The sequence below is a fragment of the Magnolia sinica genome, chromosome 5 (assembly GCF_029962835.1).
Source record: "Magnolia sinica isolate HGM2019 chromosome 5, MsV1, whole genome shotgun sequence".
Lineage (NCBI taxonomy): Eukaryota > Viridiplantae > Streptophyta > Magnoliopsida > Magnoliales > Magnoliaceae > Magnolia > Magnolia sinica.
The window spans coordinates 107,622,285-107,639,590 of NC_080577.1; the positions used below are offsets into that span (position 1 = coordinate 107,622,285).

Here is a 17,306-nt window from a genome sequence, read left to right on the forward strand (position 1 = left end):
AACTTTATACCCAAAACCTTTCAATTCCTGCAGAGTTCGTAAACGTTGATACGATGGGACTCACCTGGAAGGCACGTGGAGAAGATCCTAGCTATAGACATTTGCCCTTTCAGAACTACTGTACCACAACTTCCCGTTCCTCGCCATATTTCCCACTAACATGCCAATAGTGCACGAAATCAGTACCATGAAAACCATAGGCCACGCCATGATTATCATCCTGCTCAGCTGATCCATGGCGTGGATCACCAAACACAACGGATCTAACTTCCTCGCCACTCCCACGGAGAATGAAAACGTTATTAAATGAGGGTTGAATTGCAATTGGTCCAATGTAATACCTAATGGAGTTCAATACCATTTAATCCTGCATTCCAAACAGGCCTTTAGGTTTCACCCTAGATCCATAAAACTGTTCAAGGCTTAAGCAGATCCCAGAGCCAAGACACCCAAACATTCCTCCTAGTCAAATCTGGATGCTTGGCAGTCCAATTGATCAATCTGGACTGTCCATTTAATTGACCAGCATACAAAAATCACACTGATTTGAACATTCTAACCATCGGATGGGTAGCTGTTTTTAATGGAAAGTCACGATCATCTGCCCACTCGGCAATTTGGTCCCATCATGGATTGCCTTGTTTCTAACTAAATCTATTCTTCTCGGGCCATCACAACCATCCCATTCCTGCTTAGAATCAGATGGCTATTTCATGGTAGCCCCCATGAAATGTGCGTCGAATCTAATGGACAGTTCAGATCGATGTGTAGGAACATACAAGTGTCCCAATCCTAACACTGGATTATTTCTCCAACAGAAAATAGAGGGAAAAAAAAAAAAGACAAGACAAACACCTTCACATTAGTGGATAGGGCCCATCATCGCCCTCTTTTACTATTAGTACACAGCAAAACACATCAAAAACAAAAATTACAGTGAACAGAAACAAAGGAACAGAAAAAATAAATTTAAAAATAAAAAAAATTGTAAAGAAAATGAAGAGATAACCTTCTTCTTCTTCTTTTTTCCAAAACCGCGCAGCATAAACATCGCTCTCTCCCTTCGCTCAGAAACCACCTATACATTTTATTCCTCGAGACCGGCCAAAATCTCTGTATTTCACGCATTTGGTTCCGAAAAAATACAAAACAGGAACTAAAAAGGCTTCTCCCCAAAAGAATCCATCAGGTCCCCATTTGCATTCAATCTGCAGCGTTATTTGGAATTGTGAGGAAATTTGTAGAGGAACCAGTGTGGGTGTGTGTTTTGGTTCTTCCCAGAGGTTAGTGGCGCTTGGAAAGTGGGGTCACTCCAAGCCTTTTGAAGAACCTGATGAAGAGTCTGTCCCGCTGTTAGATTCCTCCCCAATGGCTGAGGGAGGTGGGCTGCCTTGATGATGGTTCTCCTCGTTGCTGTTGGAACGGGTTCGGCCCGGCCTGGATCGGATGTTTAACCCCATTGGGAAGGGCTCCTGGAGAGACATTTGTAGCTTAGGATTGGATTCAATCTTGTTAGCAAAACCAATTCAACTCATGCGATGGACAGGAGAACAGTAATTGAGGCATTCATCAATGCAATTTGTGATCCAGACCATTGACCTGGATGGACGACCCCCAGGTGATGCCAAAAATCTCTCAAACTCGAAGATCCTAAAGCTTCAATCAGTGACCCATAAAAGACAGTTATTACAGGAACCTTCTACATTCAACAAAAAGAAGGCTACTTAGTGACCAAAAGGGTTGGGATCTTTTGATCTGGGGCATCTTTGGGTAATAAACCATCATGGTGGGGTCCATCAGATCAATGTTCTGGGACAATGGGGCCCACATAGACATAATTGATAGCCTCAACAAAATGTATGCTTGCTGTGGCTCTGATCTAAATAATTCCCACAACTAAGTGGCTACAAAACATGGTCTAAGATAACCCATTGGAACAAACTCTATTATGGTATGAATTTCTTCTGACACATTCCCAATACGATGGAATGGTGTAACAGGATTCATGTAGCTGACCCCAATTAGTTGGGATAAGGCTTAGATGATGATGATGATGATGATGATGATGATGACAACATTCTGATATAATTGACCTTGGTACGATGTGGAATTCCATTAGAAGCGTCTATGGTGGAATCTATGGGTGATGCGTTCAAATACTATGTCTATATCAGGATGTAATGACGTGTTGTATCGTATTGCCTGATAAACTTATCGTGATATATTCCCAAAAGTAAAAGATCCATTCTGGCATTCTGAACTACAATGCAAGGGCTTGTATACCTGGTTGCCAGCATTTGGACCATCGGAGTGGAAAAGAATGGGGCGGCATCGTTTATCCTCATTCATCAAGCTTGAATTTTGGAAATGAGCAATGAGAGCAGCTTTCCCTTGGATCCGTGCATATGCGAGAGATGCCACCTTCTCACTGTTGAACTTCTCCCACTTCTTACCATTAAATGCCTGCACAGACAATTCGCTTTCTTTAGCACAACTTCACATGAGAAGCTGACAAACTACAAGCAAATCCCATCTAGAAATTTGACAAATTGTGAATGGAACATGATATCTTGTGACTACAGTCTACCATCAGACCACACCGTGGGCCAAACCTGAAAGAATGGAACAATCTGCATAGGATCGATCATGTTGATAAAGGCATAGCCTACATTGCATTTGTTCTACAAAATATAAAAGAACATTGCAAAACCTGAGTCAGAATCAATACCATAGAAACAGAAAAGATCACGATTACAAAATGAAAGTCTCATCCGGTTAAAAGTAACTCGCCTTAAAATCAATTGGCAAATAAATGAAATCATAGGTCCCTTGGTGATGCTCATCAATTGTGGCCAATAGCATCTTAGAAGTGTATCTGTAATCATGCCCAATTCAGAGTAAAATGATCAAGAAGAGAAAACAAACAAGAAAACACTGTGCATGTGAATCTTAAAATTGTCTTGTATCATGGATAGTATACAAAGGAAATAAAGCCGAGTTCAAATATGCCCTGTGCAGTTTGTTGGCCAAGCAAATTTCCAGATTGAACATCAAATATTTTCTCTGGAATAATAAAATACTAGTGATATGATAAATCTATAGAAATACTAGGCTAAAAGAAGGTATGTAATAAAAAATGGTTCAGGGTGGACCACATACTTGTTAGGGATGTTTTTAATCATGAGCGTTGTTCTAGTGTCTTCCCCATGCAATATGCGGGAAATATCAAGTTCATACTGTTTCCTGTCAGCCTGATTCAAACTCGCATCATTTCTCCGGCTCCTAATCCGCTCATTAGGAGCATCGAACAATGTTGGCATGGGAATCATGGGATCTCTGCCCGGGAACATGTGGGCCCTTTGCTGAGGGGAAGGTAAACCGACATTCGGAGAGGGAATTGAAGGGTCAATGCAGTTTCCACCAACATGAGGAAAAATGCTACGAGAGACGAGATCCAACGGATGGAATGTGGAGCTGCTGGAAAACCCCACACTTCCAATGGACCCAGGATGGAAAGCAGATGCCTCAGTTGGCTCTGCTGCATAGGCATGTTGCCTGTCCCAGAGAGAGGAATTGATGACAGGTGCAGATCCCACATGATGGTGGTGGGGGTGGTGTAAAGGCATGACTGTTTGCAGCATATGAGACGGTGCTCTGAGAAGACCATGCATTTGCTGCCCGGGATGAGCATGGATGCCGTTGACAAATGATGGCGAGCTTGGCCACATCATGGGGCTTGGAGGATGATGATGGTGATATGAGTTAGAGTTGCTCCATGCATAATGATGTCCGTGGAGAGGGCAGCTTCCATTCCCACCAGCACTGAAAGCTGCAAAAGATAGGGGCTGTTAGTTGCATAGCAAAGTCAGACCTGACCTCATTAATGGAAATGCCATCATACCAGAAATTCTTAGCTAAACCAAAAAAAAAAAAAAAAAGATTCAATCTTGGCCAGTCAAGAAGTGATCTCTCTCAACTTCAACCAGAGCAAACGTATTTGGGAGGAATTATAGGGTTGTGATGCATCAGGATGTGAGTAGCGACCAAATGTGCCCAGTTTGTACGAGTGTGGAACCCATAGTTTCGTGATTCAGATTGTTTTATCTTGATTCTTTTTTGGCAAAGCTATTTTTATGAAAAATCAATGAAAGAGTATCGAAATACAGCCAATTTCTACTATGGGCCCCACTGTAAATGGGGATGCAACAAAATTCTTTTAGATTGGAAGGGTACTAACCACACAATCTTTGACCTTCTTTTATCAGATTGATGTTCTCATATTCTATTTCTTAACCACATCATTTTAGGCACTGATAAGAATTGATAGGGCCATAGGTAGGAATGATTGGCAAACTAAGACTCTCAAAGCGGCCCCAAATAGCTAGGAGAAGCCTCTAATGACAGTGGTGGTGGTCTTCATAGGCAACCGGTTGAAGGCCTAGGAAATATTTGATGCATCCCCAATCCAGTGGGCCAGTCAGATCAATCGTCAGGGTCAATGAACCAAGGATACGACTTGTATGGGTATGGTGGTAATAGGACAGTATTCACATGCTGATGCATCAGGTCCTGATAATTTCTCAGTTCTAATAAGGGTACAAAATGAAAGCACTACCAACCTTTGCACTTACCCCCTTTGTTAATGTCAAAGGGATGACTATTAGACCCACCCGAGCCCACCCTAAGGATGTGCCTATTAGCAATCCCTTCAGTTGGCCCAGAGCCAGAATTCATGCTTGCCGGCATGGCTGGGACACCATTGCTCACACCATCATGATGATATTCTGGAAGTGAATGAGGACGGAAATTTGGCACATGTTGAAAACCGGATTTCATCTGGTCCAGTGAATGTCTGTGCTCATCAAGGCCAGCCTGAGTGCCATGATTGCCAACAGATGCAACACCAACAGGAGAGGACAAGCTGTGAAGAACGCTAGATGAGATCCCATGAAATGCACTTTCAATGAATGGGCTAATGGGTGGTCGGAGCGCAGAATGTAGACCATCGATAGCCCCATTATCAAGGCAACCGGATCTAATCGGCTCGTGAGGGACTGGTCCTGGAAACGATGCCATGCAGAATCAGATTTAAGAAATCAACAGTCTAATATAACATGCATTAGGACAGGGAGGAATGAAAGCACTTGACTGCATGAGTTTGAGGGTTTTCTGTGGCACACGTGCTGACATAGCACATGTTTGCAGGATAATAGACAATTGCGAACATGCCCCACCCTATAAAATCAGGGGTCTACTAATCACGTAAACAAACCGTGCATACTGAATGTTGGACCATTCATCATATGTTTCCAGTTTCCATTTTCCTCATATATACATGCATGCTGCTGGAAGAGTGGTGTGACCTCATTTTGGGCAAGACATTTTCACATATGATGAACAGCTAAGATCTGGCAAACGTGCCATGTCGGAACGTATGCTGGAAACCCTCAATCTCACACAAGTGAGTCGGAAAAGTAGGACCCAGGGAGGAGTAATAATCTACGAGGAACAAGCATATCACCATATCCTCCTGGTGGTGAGCTATTAGGAGGGCTAAATCCACCAGCTTCCTCCTGCTCCAACTCAGGAGAGAACTGCTGCATCAAGCTGCTAAAAACATTATCCCGTCAGAAATCTAATATCAACAAGTTAAATATAAAATACAAAAGGAAGTGCTACAAAACATAAAAAAAGAAAGGTAATGACAAGAGGCAGTAAAATTAACATCACACGAGCTGTTTCTATATTCCAATCTGTCCATGCTTGTGATAAGCTATGTCAACAAACAAACAGACCTAGATCTCCAATTCAAAAAGGAGAAAGAAAAGACATCCCAATGCACATCCATACAGAGTCATGAATTGGTAATAACAGCCACATCTGGCAATCAGGAACAAGTATCATTCTAAATTTCATATTTGGCTTCACACCATCTCAGAAGCACAACAACGGAACGAGGCTTATCAACCCAAATGTATCACTTTACCCATATCCAGGTTGATGGTGGCATTGTCAATGAATGCAAGATATGGAAATGCACACCATATAAGGCAATGGTGCAAGCAATTTCTCTTCATGAATGCATTTAGCAAGAAAGGTGTAGAGTTGGGTTTCCTCACAAAAGTTGAACTAGTGCCCCTCAAATCGCATAGACGAAAGCATGATGATAGAACTTTAAACAAACGAAATCAATCCATGGACGAAATAACCTAAGCATATTTGAACTCAATAAGATGACATTGGTTCAGTGGTAAACAAGCTCTCAACTTTATCTCTGTCTGAAGCTATTAAATCCCATGATAAAGCATCTAAAATTCCCTTTAGCGGATCCAATTACTCTTTTCCGACATTTGCAGATGTTTATCAATTATGGAAGCCATACGGCCAAATTGAGTACATGAGATCAACCAAATTAGAACAAATTAAAATCATAAGGGTGCATTTGGGTGTTTCTATTCTCTGAGTCAGATAGGATACACTAGGTCCAAATCACTAACTGTTCTTATCTTGATATCGATTTGGGGCAGACGATGATAAAATAAAATAAAATTAAATTATTAATAATAATAATAATAAAAAGGGAACATGCTTGTGGTGGTTTTTGTTTCCGCATTTCACAAACAAAAAATTGGATTAGCTCTGCCACTAAAGGTGTGGAACCAATCACAACTTGGAGGCAAAGCTTCAAGAACATGGTGCAAAAACATGACGAAACAAGAAAGCACGCAAGTGTGTTTGGACAATACTACCGTCGTGCACCCCCTGGCCGGCTGGGCTCAAGCTTGATTTGCTTCCCGGCAATATCACTTCTGTTCAAAGCATGCAGAGCAGCTTCAGCGGCTCTAACATCATAAAACTCAATGAATTTGTGATGACGTTTATGTGGAGTTTCACGTATCTACACATCACAAATAAGAAATTAGTAATGTCAATAATACTCAAGAAAATTTTCCAAAGCGAAAGTGCAATGTGGAAACATCGACAAGCCTGATCACCTCTTTAATTTCTCCGTAGACACCAAAAATCTGCCGAAGCTCATCATTTGAAACAGAAGAATCAAGATTGAATACCACGAGTGTTCCCTGGTTAATATCTTTGTCTGAAGGATTATCCTAGAAATAAATAAAACCCACAGTCAATGACAACATCAACCTGAAAACTGCATAAGCATGTGTGGGTGTTTATCCGCATACTAACAAAGCAGGGTGAAAAAGAAATGTTTGAAAGAAAAATCACGGTATATGAAATGAAAATGAAACCCAAGTACTAAAAGAACAATTGAAAATAAAATACACCCTAAACTGCCAATTGGAAAGAAATCAAGGATGTTCAACTGAGAAAGACGGAAGGCTACATGTGCCGTACAATTGTATGACCCTCATTCTGAGAAGGCCTGCATTCATCACCATCACCAAATACAAAGGAAAGACTCCAAGGGGCAGCACACTTTTTATGATGCCCAATAGCTGAATCACCCTCCACTATTAAGGACCCACTAAGATAACTGACAAAGATCTCCACTCCCCTTTTTAACAGCCAATAACTCCACCTTAATTGAGGAAATCATAGCCCAAGCCCAGGAAAGCTGAATTTGGTACCCAATTTTTGTCTCTTAAAATTCCCCTAGTGCCCCTAAAGGACAGGGGGTTACCCAAAGAGCTCCTGTCAATGTCAAGCTTCCAATAGCCTTGGAGGAGCTGCCCTCCATATACTACCTTTCAAGGCTACACTTTGGGATCATCGACTTCTCTGGACAAGAATAAGGTCAGATTTTAGGAACACCTTCAAACTTGTTGGCAACATAGCCCAAATTCCCCAAAGAGGCAAAGGCAACTTTTTGGAAAATACTCGGTCCATGCTTGAATAAGATCCGCCACCACACTTAGAGGAACCCAATCAATTTGGAAAAGACTGAAAAAAGAAGCTCAGATAGAGGAAGCCATATTGACATATGAAAAGATGATCAACCCATTATGCATCCTTTCAGCACAAAAAGCACATATTAGGATGGGGCCATTTTCCTTTTTGAAGATTACCGGGTGTGTAGATCTTAGTGATAGTCACCGCCCAGAACAAAGGCCTGGCCATGGGGGCTTTAGAGCTTCCGACAGACAAAGAGCTTCCTTCCCTCCCTCTCTCTCTCCAGTTTGTTTCTCTCTATCTGATCATTCCAGTTTTTTCTTCATCCTTCATCCCTCCCTCTCTCCAGTTTGTTTCTCTCTATCTGATCATTCCAAATTTTTTTCATCTCTCTCTCTCTCTCTCTCTCTCTCTCTCTCTCTCTCTCTCTCTCTCACACACACACACACACACACACACACCTCATAGCCCATATGCTGTCCATGTTTGCCACATTTACAGCTCTCTTTTTTTTTTCTTTTTAATGTGAGCAGCTGTTTTGTGGCCATGACAGACAATGAAAACAGACTAACATTGAAAACTTACCATTCTCCAAGTGAACGTGTTCGTTTCACTCAAAGGGAAGATCTATGGTGTCAAAGTGGACCAAACACGTTAAGGGGGGGGGGTGTGGAAGGGATAATGCAGTGGGCGCAAATTCTCCACGCCATCAAAGAGGAAAAGTCAGTAAAATGGGCATTAAAGGACATGCTACAATGATATCATGGATGAACACCAATTGGAAATTGGAAGTTTTAAGAAAATAAGATCGCTTTAGATGCAGATACTCAAAATCAGAAGTATTGTTATTATTAGAAAACTATTCAAACATAATGGAAGAGATACAACCAATTTCCAATAAATACCAAATGTTCATCAAAATACTGAGTGGAGAGAAAAAGAGGAAGACGAAGAAAAAGAAGCAAACCTTTGGAATTGAAAAATGTATGTCAAGTTTCCGACGCCTCAATGGCTTGTTTTGAAGTGCTCTCATCGCATTACGGGCCGCCCTTATATCATAGTAAGAAATCATGACGAAACCACGATGCTTGCAAGCAGTATAAAGTGTGCGAATATCTCCGTATTGCTGAACACACACACAATACAATCATCAAGATTCAGGAAACTCAAAGACCCGATAATACCAAAAACCAAATGAAATCCACTAACTACAAGTTATATAAATACCTCAAAAACCATCCTTAACTCAGCATCATCGACATTGCTATTAATATTTCTCACAAAAAGTGTTCTAGAAGGGTGTTCACCATAAGGGTGCTCTCCAGCAAATGGGCTATTTGACCCGCCTTGTTGACCATTAGGAATCGCCCCAATAAAATCCGAACTTCTGCTACCTCCATAGCAACTTAAACCATTATCTGCTTCTAGCTCCATCCCTCCTACGCTGCTAAAGAGATCAAACTCGTCTCTGTCATCCCCAGTATTGGGTTGGGCAATGTACTCGAGTTCATCAATAATCCCAGAAAGCAAGTCATCATCATCAGGAAGGAGGTCTCCAATGGTTTGGGCCTCAATTTCTTTGAGAGATTCATAAGGCTCATCTTCCTCAAATTGGGAGGTAATTGTGTCAACAGACTGACCGTATATGATGTCATTTGAAGATAATCTCACTGCACCATTGATATGCAAAGGGTCAATTAAGGTGAAAAGTCAACCAATCCGGTATGACTCTATGCAGCAAATAAGAACTTACACTTTTTCTTAAATATATCCGATAAGGAGCTTGAGAAGAGACCGTTCTCATATTGGGACCCATCCAAATCAACCTTGTTTCCTTCAACAAAATAGGATGCAGGCTGCATGTATAAATTTGAGTGTGATCCAATATCCCGGTTCGTAACCTTCCATGAGGTCATGGAAAGACTCGATGTCCTCTCAGCATTCACCAAGTGTCGTTCCAGCAGCGATGAAGTATCTGACTTTTTCCTTGACACTAATGATATTCCTTCCATTCCTACTCCTGAATAAGAATCAAGCAAAAGGCTCGCATTAGCTCAAGCCCTAGAAACAAAAACTGGATGAAAAAGAAGCCCACGAATTAAAAAGGGCAAAAGAAACTGAATACACTGCGCAATAATTTGGAAAGAAATCATCATTGTTATCATCTAAGTCTTATCCTAACTGGCTGGGGTTGGCTACACGAATCTCGTTCCACCATTACACTCTATCCAGGGCCATAACCAAAACAAGCATTTTGACACATGAATCTGGGTTTCTAAGTACAGCTGGTTCCAAAACCAATACATGGGGTTGTATATAGGCACCATTATTGTCTGAACACATGTAAAAAAAAAAATTTGATCAATTTAAGTTCTGAATTGGCAATTCATATGTCCAAATATATGGCCTTAAGAATTTTTGGCAAAATAGGGTAAGAAAGTATGCTAGAAACAGCTGGGGAGAAGGTAAACATCATAGTGACAATCTCATTCTCAGCAATTTCTCAGCCCAGAAATTTCACATGAGATTTTCAAATTTTATGGTGTAACTCAGGATATTATCAGGAAAATTTTGCCAAATTTTTTTTTAAAATATGTATTGTAAATATATTTATCTTTACATATGTTTATATAACAAATTCTTTATGCGTTTTAGTCCTTTTTGCAATAATATCGTGATAAAGCCACGATGTTTTAAAATCTGCCAATATTTTGATTATCTCGCAACAAATACCGTTAAGTGGATTTTGTCGCGATATCGTTGTGAGATTTTCAAAATCTCAGTGACATTTGTCACACTGGGTATGATGATAATGATGATTATCAGCAATTCATATGAAAAATGCATCATATCACTCTGTCCAGAGACTAAGAAGTATTGGGTTCTGTCAGACAGCACTTCAAACCATGCATGAATACAGACATCCTCAAATCTCAAAAAGGCTCGAGCATAACCAAATCCCGATTGGCCTAACCCAATCAATGGATGTCTTAATTCTTGCACACAAGTGACACCCAATTTATTGTGTCGAGCTCTCTCTCGTGTAAATACCCACAAATTGGTACCTAACATCTTTTTCCCAGTATCTAAAGTTCTAAACACAATCTAATCAATGCATGCAAGGACTTTCCCAATACCCAAACATTATAGGCACACTCTTTACCAGCAATATTGTCTACTACTGAAAGCTCTTTCTGTAAGTGAGTTACATCCAAACAGCTCCTAAGAGACAGTGACATACATAAGGGATCAGCACGTGTTGACAAATTTACAACCACCGATCAAGAGCTGTGTGGGGATCACAAGAACAACTACAACTTGCTTTGGTTAATAACACCTCCCATAAGAAACTGGTCTATAGTTGCACGAAGCATGACATGAATCAGCAATAAATTCGAGTGCAGTAATAAACCCTACTAAGGTGTGTTGCTTCTCCTGCTTGCACTAAAGTTTGAAACGCTCCCTTGCCACCAAGAGCCAAAGCTTTTGCTTGGGTGGCTATGGGAAACAAGATCCTAATGTTGGACAATTTAAGGAAGCACAACATGGTTTTCCCTAAAATGCTCAATGTGCACAAAAGAGTTGGTGGACCACCTTTTCACACACATGCAGCGAGAGAGGTTTGGAACTTCTTCATTTCTCAAGCTGAGGTCTATTGGTCTTTCAACAAATCAATTGGTGATGTTTTGCAGTATGGGCCATTTAAAGGAGGCACTCTAGAATTATTATTATTTTCCGCTATGGGGCCTTTGGAAGGAAATAAATAGGAGAATCTTTGAGGAGAAAATTGCACATCAGTGGATTCCATAAAAAGTTGAATCCTATCATGATCATCAAATGGCCAAGGTAGGAATTCAGAGGTGTCAAACGCATTCCATATAGACGTTTGATTGGGGATATTGTAAATAGTAATTAGCTTGGGCTTTGTGGGTCTGGGGCATTGGGATTCCCCTTGCTCTTGTTGGCCTTTTCGAGTGACAATAGGGTCACTTGTTGCATTGGCAATTGAGGGCTTTGTTTCCTCCTCCATTCTCTTTAATGAATCTCGTCACTTTTCAAACAGAGGAAGAAGACCAAAGAAGATTCAGATGCAGATGCAACGAAGCGACTGTTTCAAACTGTTAGGAAGTATAAATAGCTAGGAAACCGGAGCTGGAGCATGAATTGGTAGTGCAATTCGAAGGAGCTGCACTTTGTTAGAAGGTCCATGTCACTAAGACTAAGCTCAAGGCGCCTCCATTCCCCTCCAACAAATTACATGCAATCAGGGTTTGCAATATCGATACCGCGTGGAGCCGATAGGAGATATATGGGGAATTGTAAAATTCCCATGTATCGACAAGAATAACACATGTATCGTTGATATACAAGATATATCGCAAAATATCGCACTGCCCCTTAACAAATATTCCTCGATAGTGTCGATACATGCAATAAGTATTTGATGATATCAAGGCAGACTCTTCCAAAAAACTGGAAGGAAAAAAAAAAACTCCCAAAACTCCGTTTCCTCCCCAATTGTGGAATCCATTGTCGTAGGATTTAGACAAGTTTTGAGTTGTTTGGAGGGAATCAAGGATTCGGTGGAAAAATTGCGATCGAAGAGCGAAAACAGGCCAGAACCCATTCTGTAGCATTTTTGTGATTTTGTTTGTTTTTACACAACTCTTTTGCTCAGATTCAGTAGAAATAAGTTAATAAATCATGATTAATACATATTTTGCACGCAAAATCATGGATTTGAAGTTTCGGTTTTCGAATTTGCAAAAAAGGAACATTTTGGAGAAAATCCAAAAAAATCTTCCATTTTTACCCATTTAAATTGTAATTAGGTTCTCTAAAAATAAATGGGAACTACTTGTAGGCCAATCTATGGATTGAAGACGGTTTCTTCAATTTTTCAAAAGAAGATTGTTTTTAACTAAAAATAGAATAAATAATTAAAATATCAATTTTATTTTAAATTTTGCTAAGTATCTTTGCTTCTTTTTTGGCTTTTCGATGTATTGTTCATGTTTGGAACTTGTATTGTATGAATTATGAATATATGAACTCTTTTTTGATATTAGGTGCATCACTTTTGTCAAGTAGTGCATATTTTAAGAATCATATGCAATGGAAACTTATTATGCATACTTATTTTTTGTAATGTTTTGAGTCCTAAGTGTGTAATCATGTCTTTTGTAACACCTCCTAAAGTTTCATTGAAAAAATTCACCATTTTCCCAATGTTTAACCATTGTTAACCTCAGACACTTATACATTCCTCGACACACAATATTTCCTTTATGATACCGATATGTTTTGGTATCCCAAGGGTGCAACACACGCATTGATACTAATACTGCAAACACTGCATGCAATAGATAAGAAATCGAATCCAAATGGGGAAATGCTAATTTTCTTATACTAGTAGGGGCTGATTTCGCAAGCCAGGTTCATGAAATGACAAAAGCATATTTTAGAAGGCATTAGTTCCTAGTCAATTGTTCGATGAATATGAATATGTTTTGTAACGTGTCAATGGTTGTGCATATTTCAAATCTGGCAGAGCTCAGTTAAAGATGTCATAAAAGAAGATGAAAATACATACCCTGATGATCTGGCATGGACTCTGGCTTCCAAAACCCAATTTGTCTCTGCAAAACAAAAGAAAATATTGTGATTATGGTTAGAAAGCAAGGTTCCCTAAAGTGAGCATTTTCCGCTCCTTTATCTTCCATCTAATGCATACACATTGCCCAGGGTGATTGGGACCATTAATCTGGAGCGCCACCATGTAGATCATAACCATAACGCAGTGTTCAGGGAAAACGAAACTATTGATCTAGAGGATGACCATGTAGATCATCAGTGAATAGCAGATGAACAATGTAGTACTTCATTTCAATGGGCAAAAAATGCACCAACAACTATGTGCATCCAATCATAGTGATTTCAAGCTAAGGTCCATCAACATGGCGGTCTGCAAGATCAACAGCCCTGATCACCCCAGTCGAAGGAGAAGGAGAAGAAGAAGAATAAGAAATTTATAAATCAGACCCAAATGGCAAAATAATAAAAAGACAGAAAAATCCAAATTCCTGACACATGAGCATCATAAATTGAAATTTGATTCACACCTCGGTCGGAAAGCAGATTTCCTCAGAGAAGAAAGATGATGGCCCATACAAACCCCTTTGATCCATTACTTCAAATGGCATCCTTCGATTACAATACAACAAACCCAAAAAGGGGAAGAAATAAAAAAGAAGACGCAGGTATTTTTCCCCACCGAACGACGCTCAAACAACCAAAATCTTTTCTCTGTTGAGCAAAAGAGCAAACATGGTCGCAAGAGAAAATACGATTCAGTACATAATCATCTCAAATGGATTACAAAATATTTCTAAATGAGAGAGATTCTGAATTTCTGAATTTCATCAAATTCCATTCTCAGAGAGAGATTGGCATTTTTGTCACATCCAAAAGAGCATGAAATTGGAGGGCAAAAAAAAAAACCAAGATTATGGGGAAATTCCAGCACATGATCACCCAAAGAAGTCCAATTTCCCAAAATTCATCAATAAAGCAACCCAAAAATAATAATAAAAGGTTGCAAAAGCCCAAAATTCAAACATGGGATTGCAATAATTGCGTATAAAAAAAAATCCAATTCCCAAAAACCAGAAGAAACCAACCAAAAAAAGATGGCAAAATCTTGAATTTCGAACATGCGATCACCCAAAAAACAGTTCCATATGTCCAGGATTAAAAAAAATAAAATAAAATTGATGCCAAAAAATTCAAAAGAGGATTGCCCGAAATTCCGACACAGGATTGCAAAGGGGAAAAAACCCAATTCCCAAATCCAAGGAGGGAGAGGGAGAGAGAGAGAGAGAGAGAGAGAGAGAGAGAGAGAGAGAGAGAGAGAGATGTCCAAATTCAAAAATCTCAATGCCAAAAATTCAAAAGGTCAAACGCCTGAAATTCAAACAAAGGATTGCAGAGGGGAAAATACAATTCCCAAATCCAAGCAGGGAGCGAGGGAGGGGTCCAAATTCGAACACGAGATCTCTGGAAAACCCCAAATTTCAGAAAATTCAAATAAAAATCCACCAAAAATTCCAGGGAGAAAAAAAAAAAAACTCAACGCCCAAAAAAACAAAAGATTAAGCATCCAAAATTCAAACGCAGGATTACAGGGAAAAAAAAATCCCAAATCCAACGAGAGAGAAATGTCCAAATTCGATCATTTGATCTCTAAAAACCCAAAAAAGCCACAAAATTCAAACAAAAATAAACCGCAGGAAAAATCCCAAATTCAAACGCCAAATCACCACAAAAAAAATCCCCAAAAAGAATCACAAAATTAAAAAATATATATTCTGAACAAAAACACCAACAAAAAGAAAAAAAAAAAAAAAAAACCATATCTTCTCTGCAAATTTCCTATTTCAATGGAGAGAAAGCAAGCGCACTTAACCCCTTAAAAAGAAATTTAAAATAAATTTTTTTAAAAAAAAAAAAAAAAAGAACGTATGATCATGAAAGATTAAAAAAACAAAAACAAAAAAAAGGCAGATCTTCTCTGCAATTTTCCCATTTCAACAGAGAGAAAGCCAGGGGTGCGCACTTAACCCCTTAAAATGAAATTTTAAAAAATGAATGTATGATCATGAAAGATTAAAAAAACAAAAAAAAAAAAAAAAAAAAAAGCAGATCTTCTCTGCAATTTCCCCATTTCAGCAGAGAGAAAGCCAGGGGTGCGCAATTAACCCCGAAAATGAAAAATAAAAATGAATGTAAGATCATGAAATCAAATTTTTTTAAAAAAATTAAGATAAAAAAAAAAAAAGAATAAAAACAACAACGAGACAAAATCCCTTCAGAAAGCTACAAAATTACGAACAAACCACCTACCAGATCAAAACCACCGCCCCTCTTCCCCTCCGCTCTCTGCAATTCCTATTCCGACACAGAGAGAGAGAAGGATAGAGAAGGCGGTGTGCGCATTTAACCCCTTCCGATTCCGAATAGAATAGATTACGCCACAAGGCAAGCTAGATAGATAGAGAAAGAAAGAGAGAGTTTGGGATCTGTGCCGTGCAAGAATCTCCAAAGCCGATTCCTTTTTTGTTTCTTTTTTTTTCTTTTTTTTTTTCCCTTTTTTAGTTATATCTGTTTCTCCTTCTCTGCATTGCAAGGAAGATTACAACACAGAGAAGAAGAAAGAAAGAAACACAGAAAGAAATAATATTATTTTATTATTTTCTTCAATAATTCCGATATTTCGCCCGATACGAGGGAGGGTTTGGATTTCCGTTCCGAACCCTCTCTCGTTCGTAACAGACAGAGGCAGAAAGAGAGGAAAAGGATTAAAAAACGAAGAGGAGAGAGGAAGAAGGAAAGAACCAGGAGTGAATTAGGTGAGACCCCGACCGTACCCATCACGGTGCGTCCCTTAACATGGGGCCCACATTGATGCATATATTCTGTATCCATACCGTCCATCCATTTTTTTAGATTAATTTATGATAAATTAAAGAAATTAACAAATAACAAATTCATATGACCGGACTCTAGCAAACAGTGGTGATTGAACAGTCTACCATTAAAATTTTCTTAAGTCACACTTTAATATTTTAGTAGTTTTTATTTTCCATCTAATCCGTTGTTAAGGTCACATAAGCCACGATGAAGTAAAAATTAAATATCAAATTGATCTAATACCTTCGTGACCATTTATTTTTGAATCACCACTGTTTCCTTAGGTATGGTCCACCAGATAATTTTATTTATTTTATTTTTATTATAATAGTAGAAAAAGATCTATAAAAACGTATGGATGGTGTGGATACAGAATATATATAACATTGTGGGCCCCAATGTAAGGGATGCACCGTCTTAGGTGAGGCCGGGGTCTCACCTAATCTATTCCCAAAATAACCAGACCGGGGAATGCTATTTGTACGGAAGAATACGTGGTAGATTCGCGCGTGTGTAAATTTTTCGGGAGTCGAATCTTACACATGTGAAAATTAAGAAAATTTTATATAAATAATTATTTCTTCATTATTTAAACCGTGCATATGCTTGGAATAAAAAATCGGGATTTTTTTATTGAATGGTGTGCTGAATTGTTTTTGTTATAAATGTGGGCCGTTGGTTTTTTCCTTGATTTTGAGTAGATATGGACCATATTATTAATATATAAGCCTATTTATTTGGATATGGAATGTTATGAGTGGATTTGATCTCTCACACGTATCTTAAATGGCAGTTTTAAGAGGTGAGTATTAAAAAAGTACACCCGCGCGAATGACTTGGTGGGATTAGTTTTATTCCATCGCGCGCCAAATACGAGTGCTTTTCACGTGCCGACTTCGCATGGGTGTGGGAGATCTGGGCTTTGAAAGCCCGCGATGAATGTTCCTTGCCTCGGGAATCTAGCTGATCCGCTGAGT

The 17,306-nt window shown here is 39.2% G+C and overlaps 1 protein-coding gene across 7 annotated transcripts; it reads right to left on the reverse strand.

The window, feature by feature from the left end:
• Window positions 1-837: 837 nt before the first annotated feature.
• Window positions 838-16,209, reverse strand: LOC131246618 (protein MEI2-like 4). 7 transcript variants are annotated; one of them, XM_058246918.1, is made up of 15 exons: window positions 15,763-16,209; window positions 13,983-14,166; window positions 13,454-13,499; window positions 9,614-9,880; window positions 9,088-9,530; window positions 8,828-8,986; window positions 6,996-7,112; window positions 6,750-6,898; window positions 5,522-5,607; window positions 4,620-5,060; window positions 3,160-3,829; window positions 2,791-2,875; window positions 2,613-2,681; window positions 2,284-2,463; window positions 838-1,472 (listed from the first exon to the last, which is right to left on the reverse strand). In XM_058246918.1, exons 2-15 carry the CDS (start codon window positions 14,061-14,063, stop codon window positions 1,308-1,310), a joined length of 2,958 nt encoding a protein of 985 aa, XP_058102901.1. In that variant the 5' UTR covers window positions 14,064-14,166; window positions 15,763-16,209; the 3' UTR covers window positions 838-1,307. The 7 variants fall into 7 exon arrangements, with proteins under 7 accessions (XP_058102901.1, XP_058102903.1, XP_058102899.1 ...); XM_058246920.1 differs by having other exon boundaries at window positions 4,632-5,060; window positions 5,522-5,610; XM_058246916.1 differs by having other exon boundaries at window positions 5,522-5,610.
• Window positions 16,210-17,306: the final 1,097 nt, after the last annotated feature.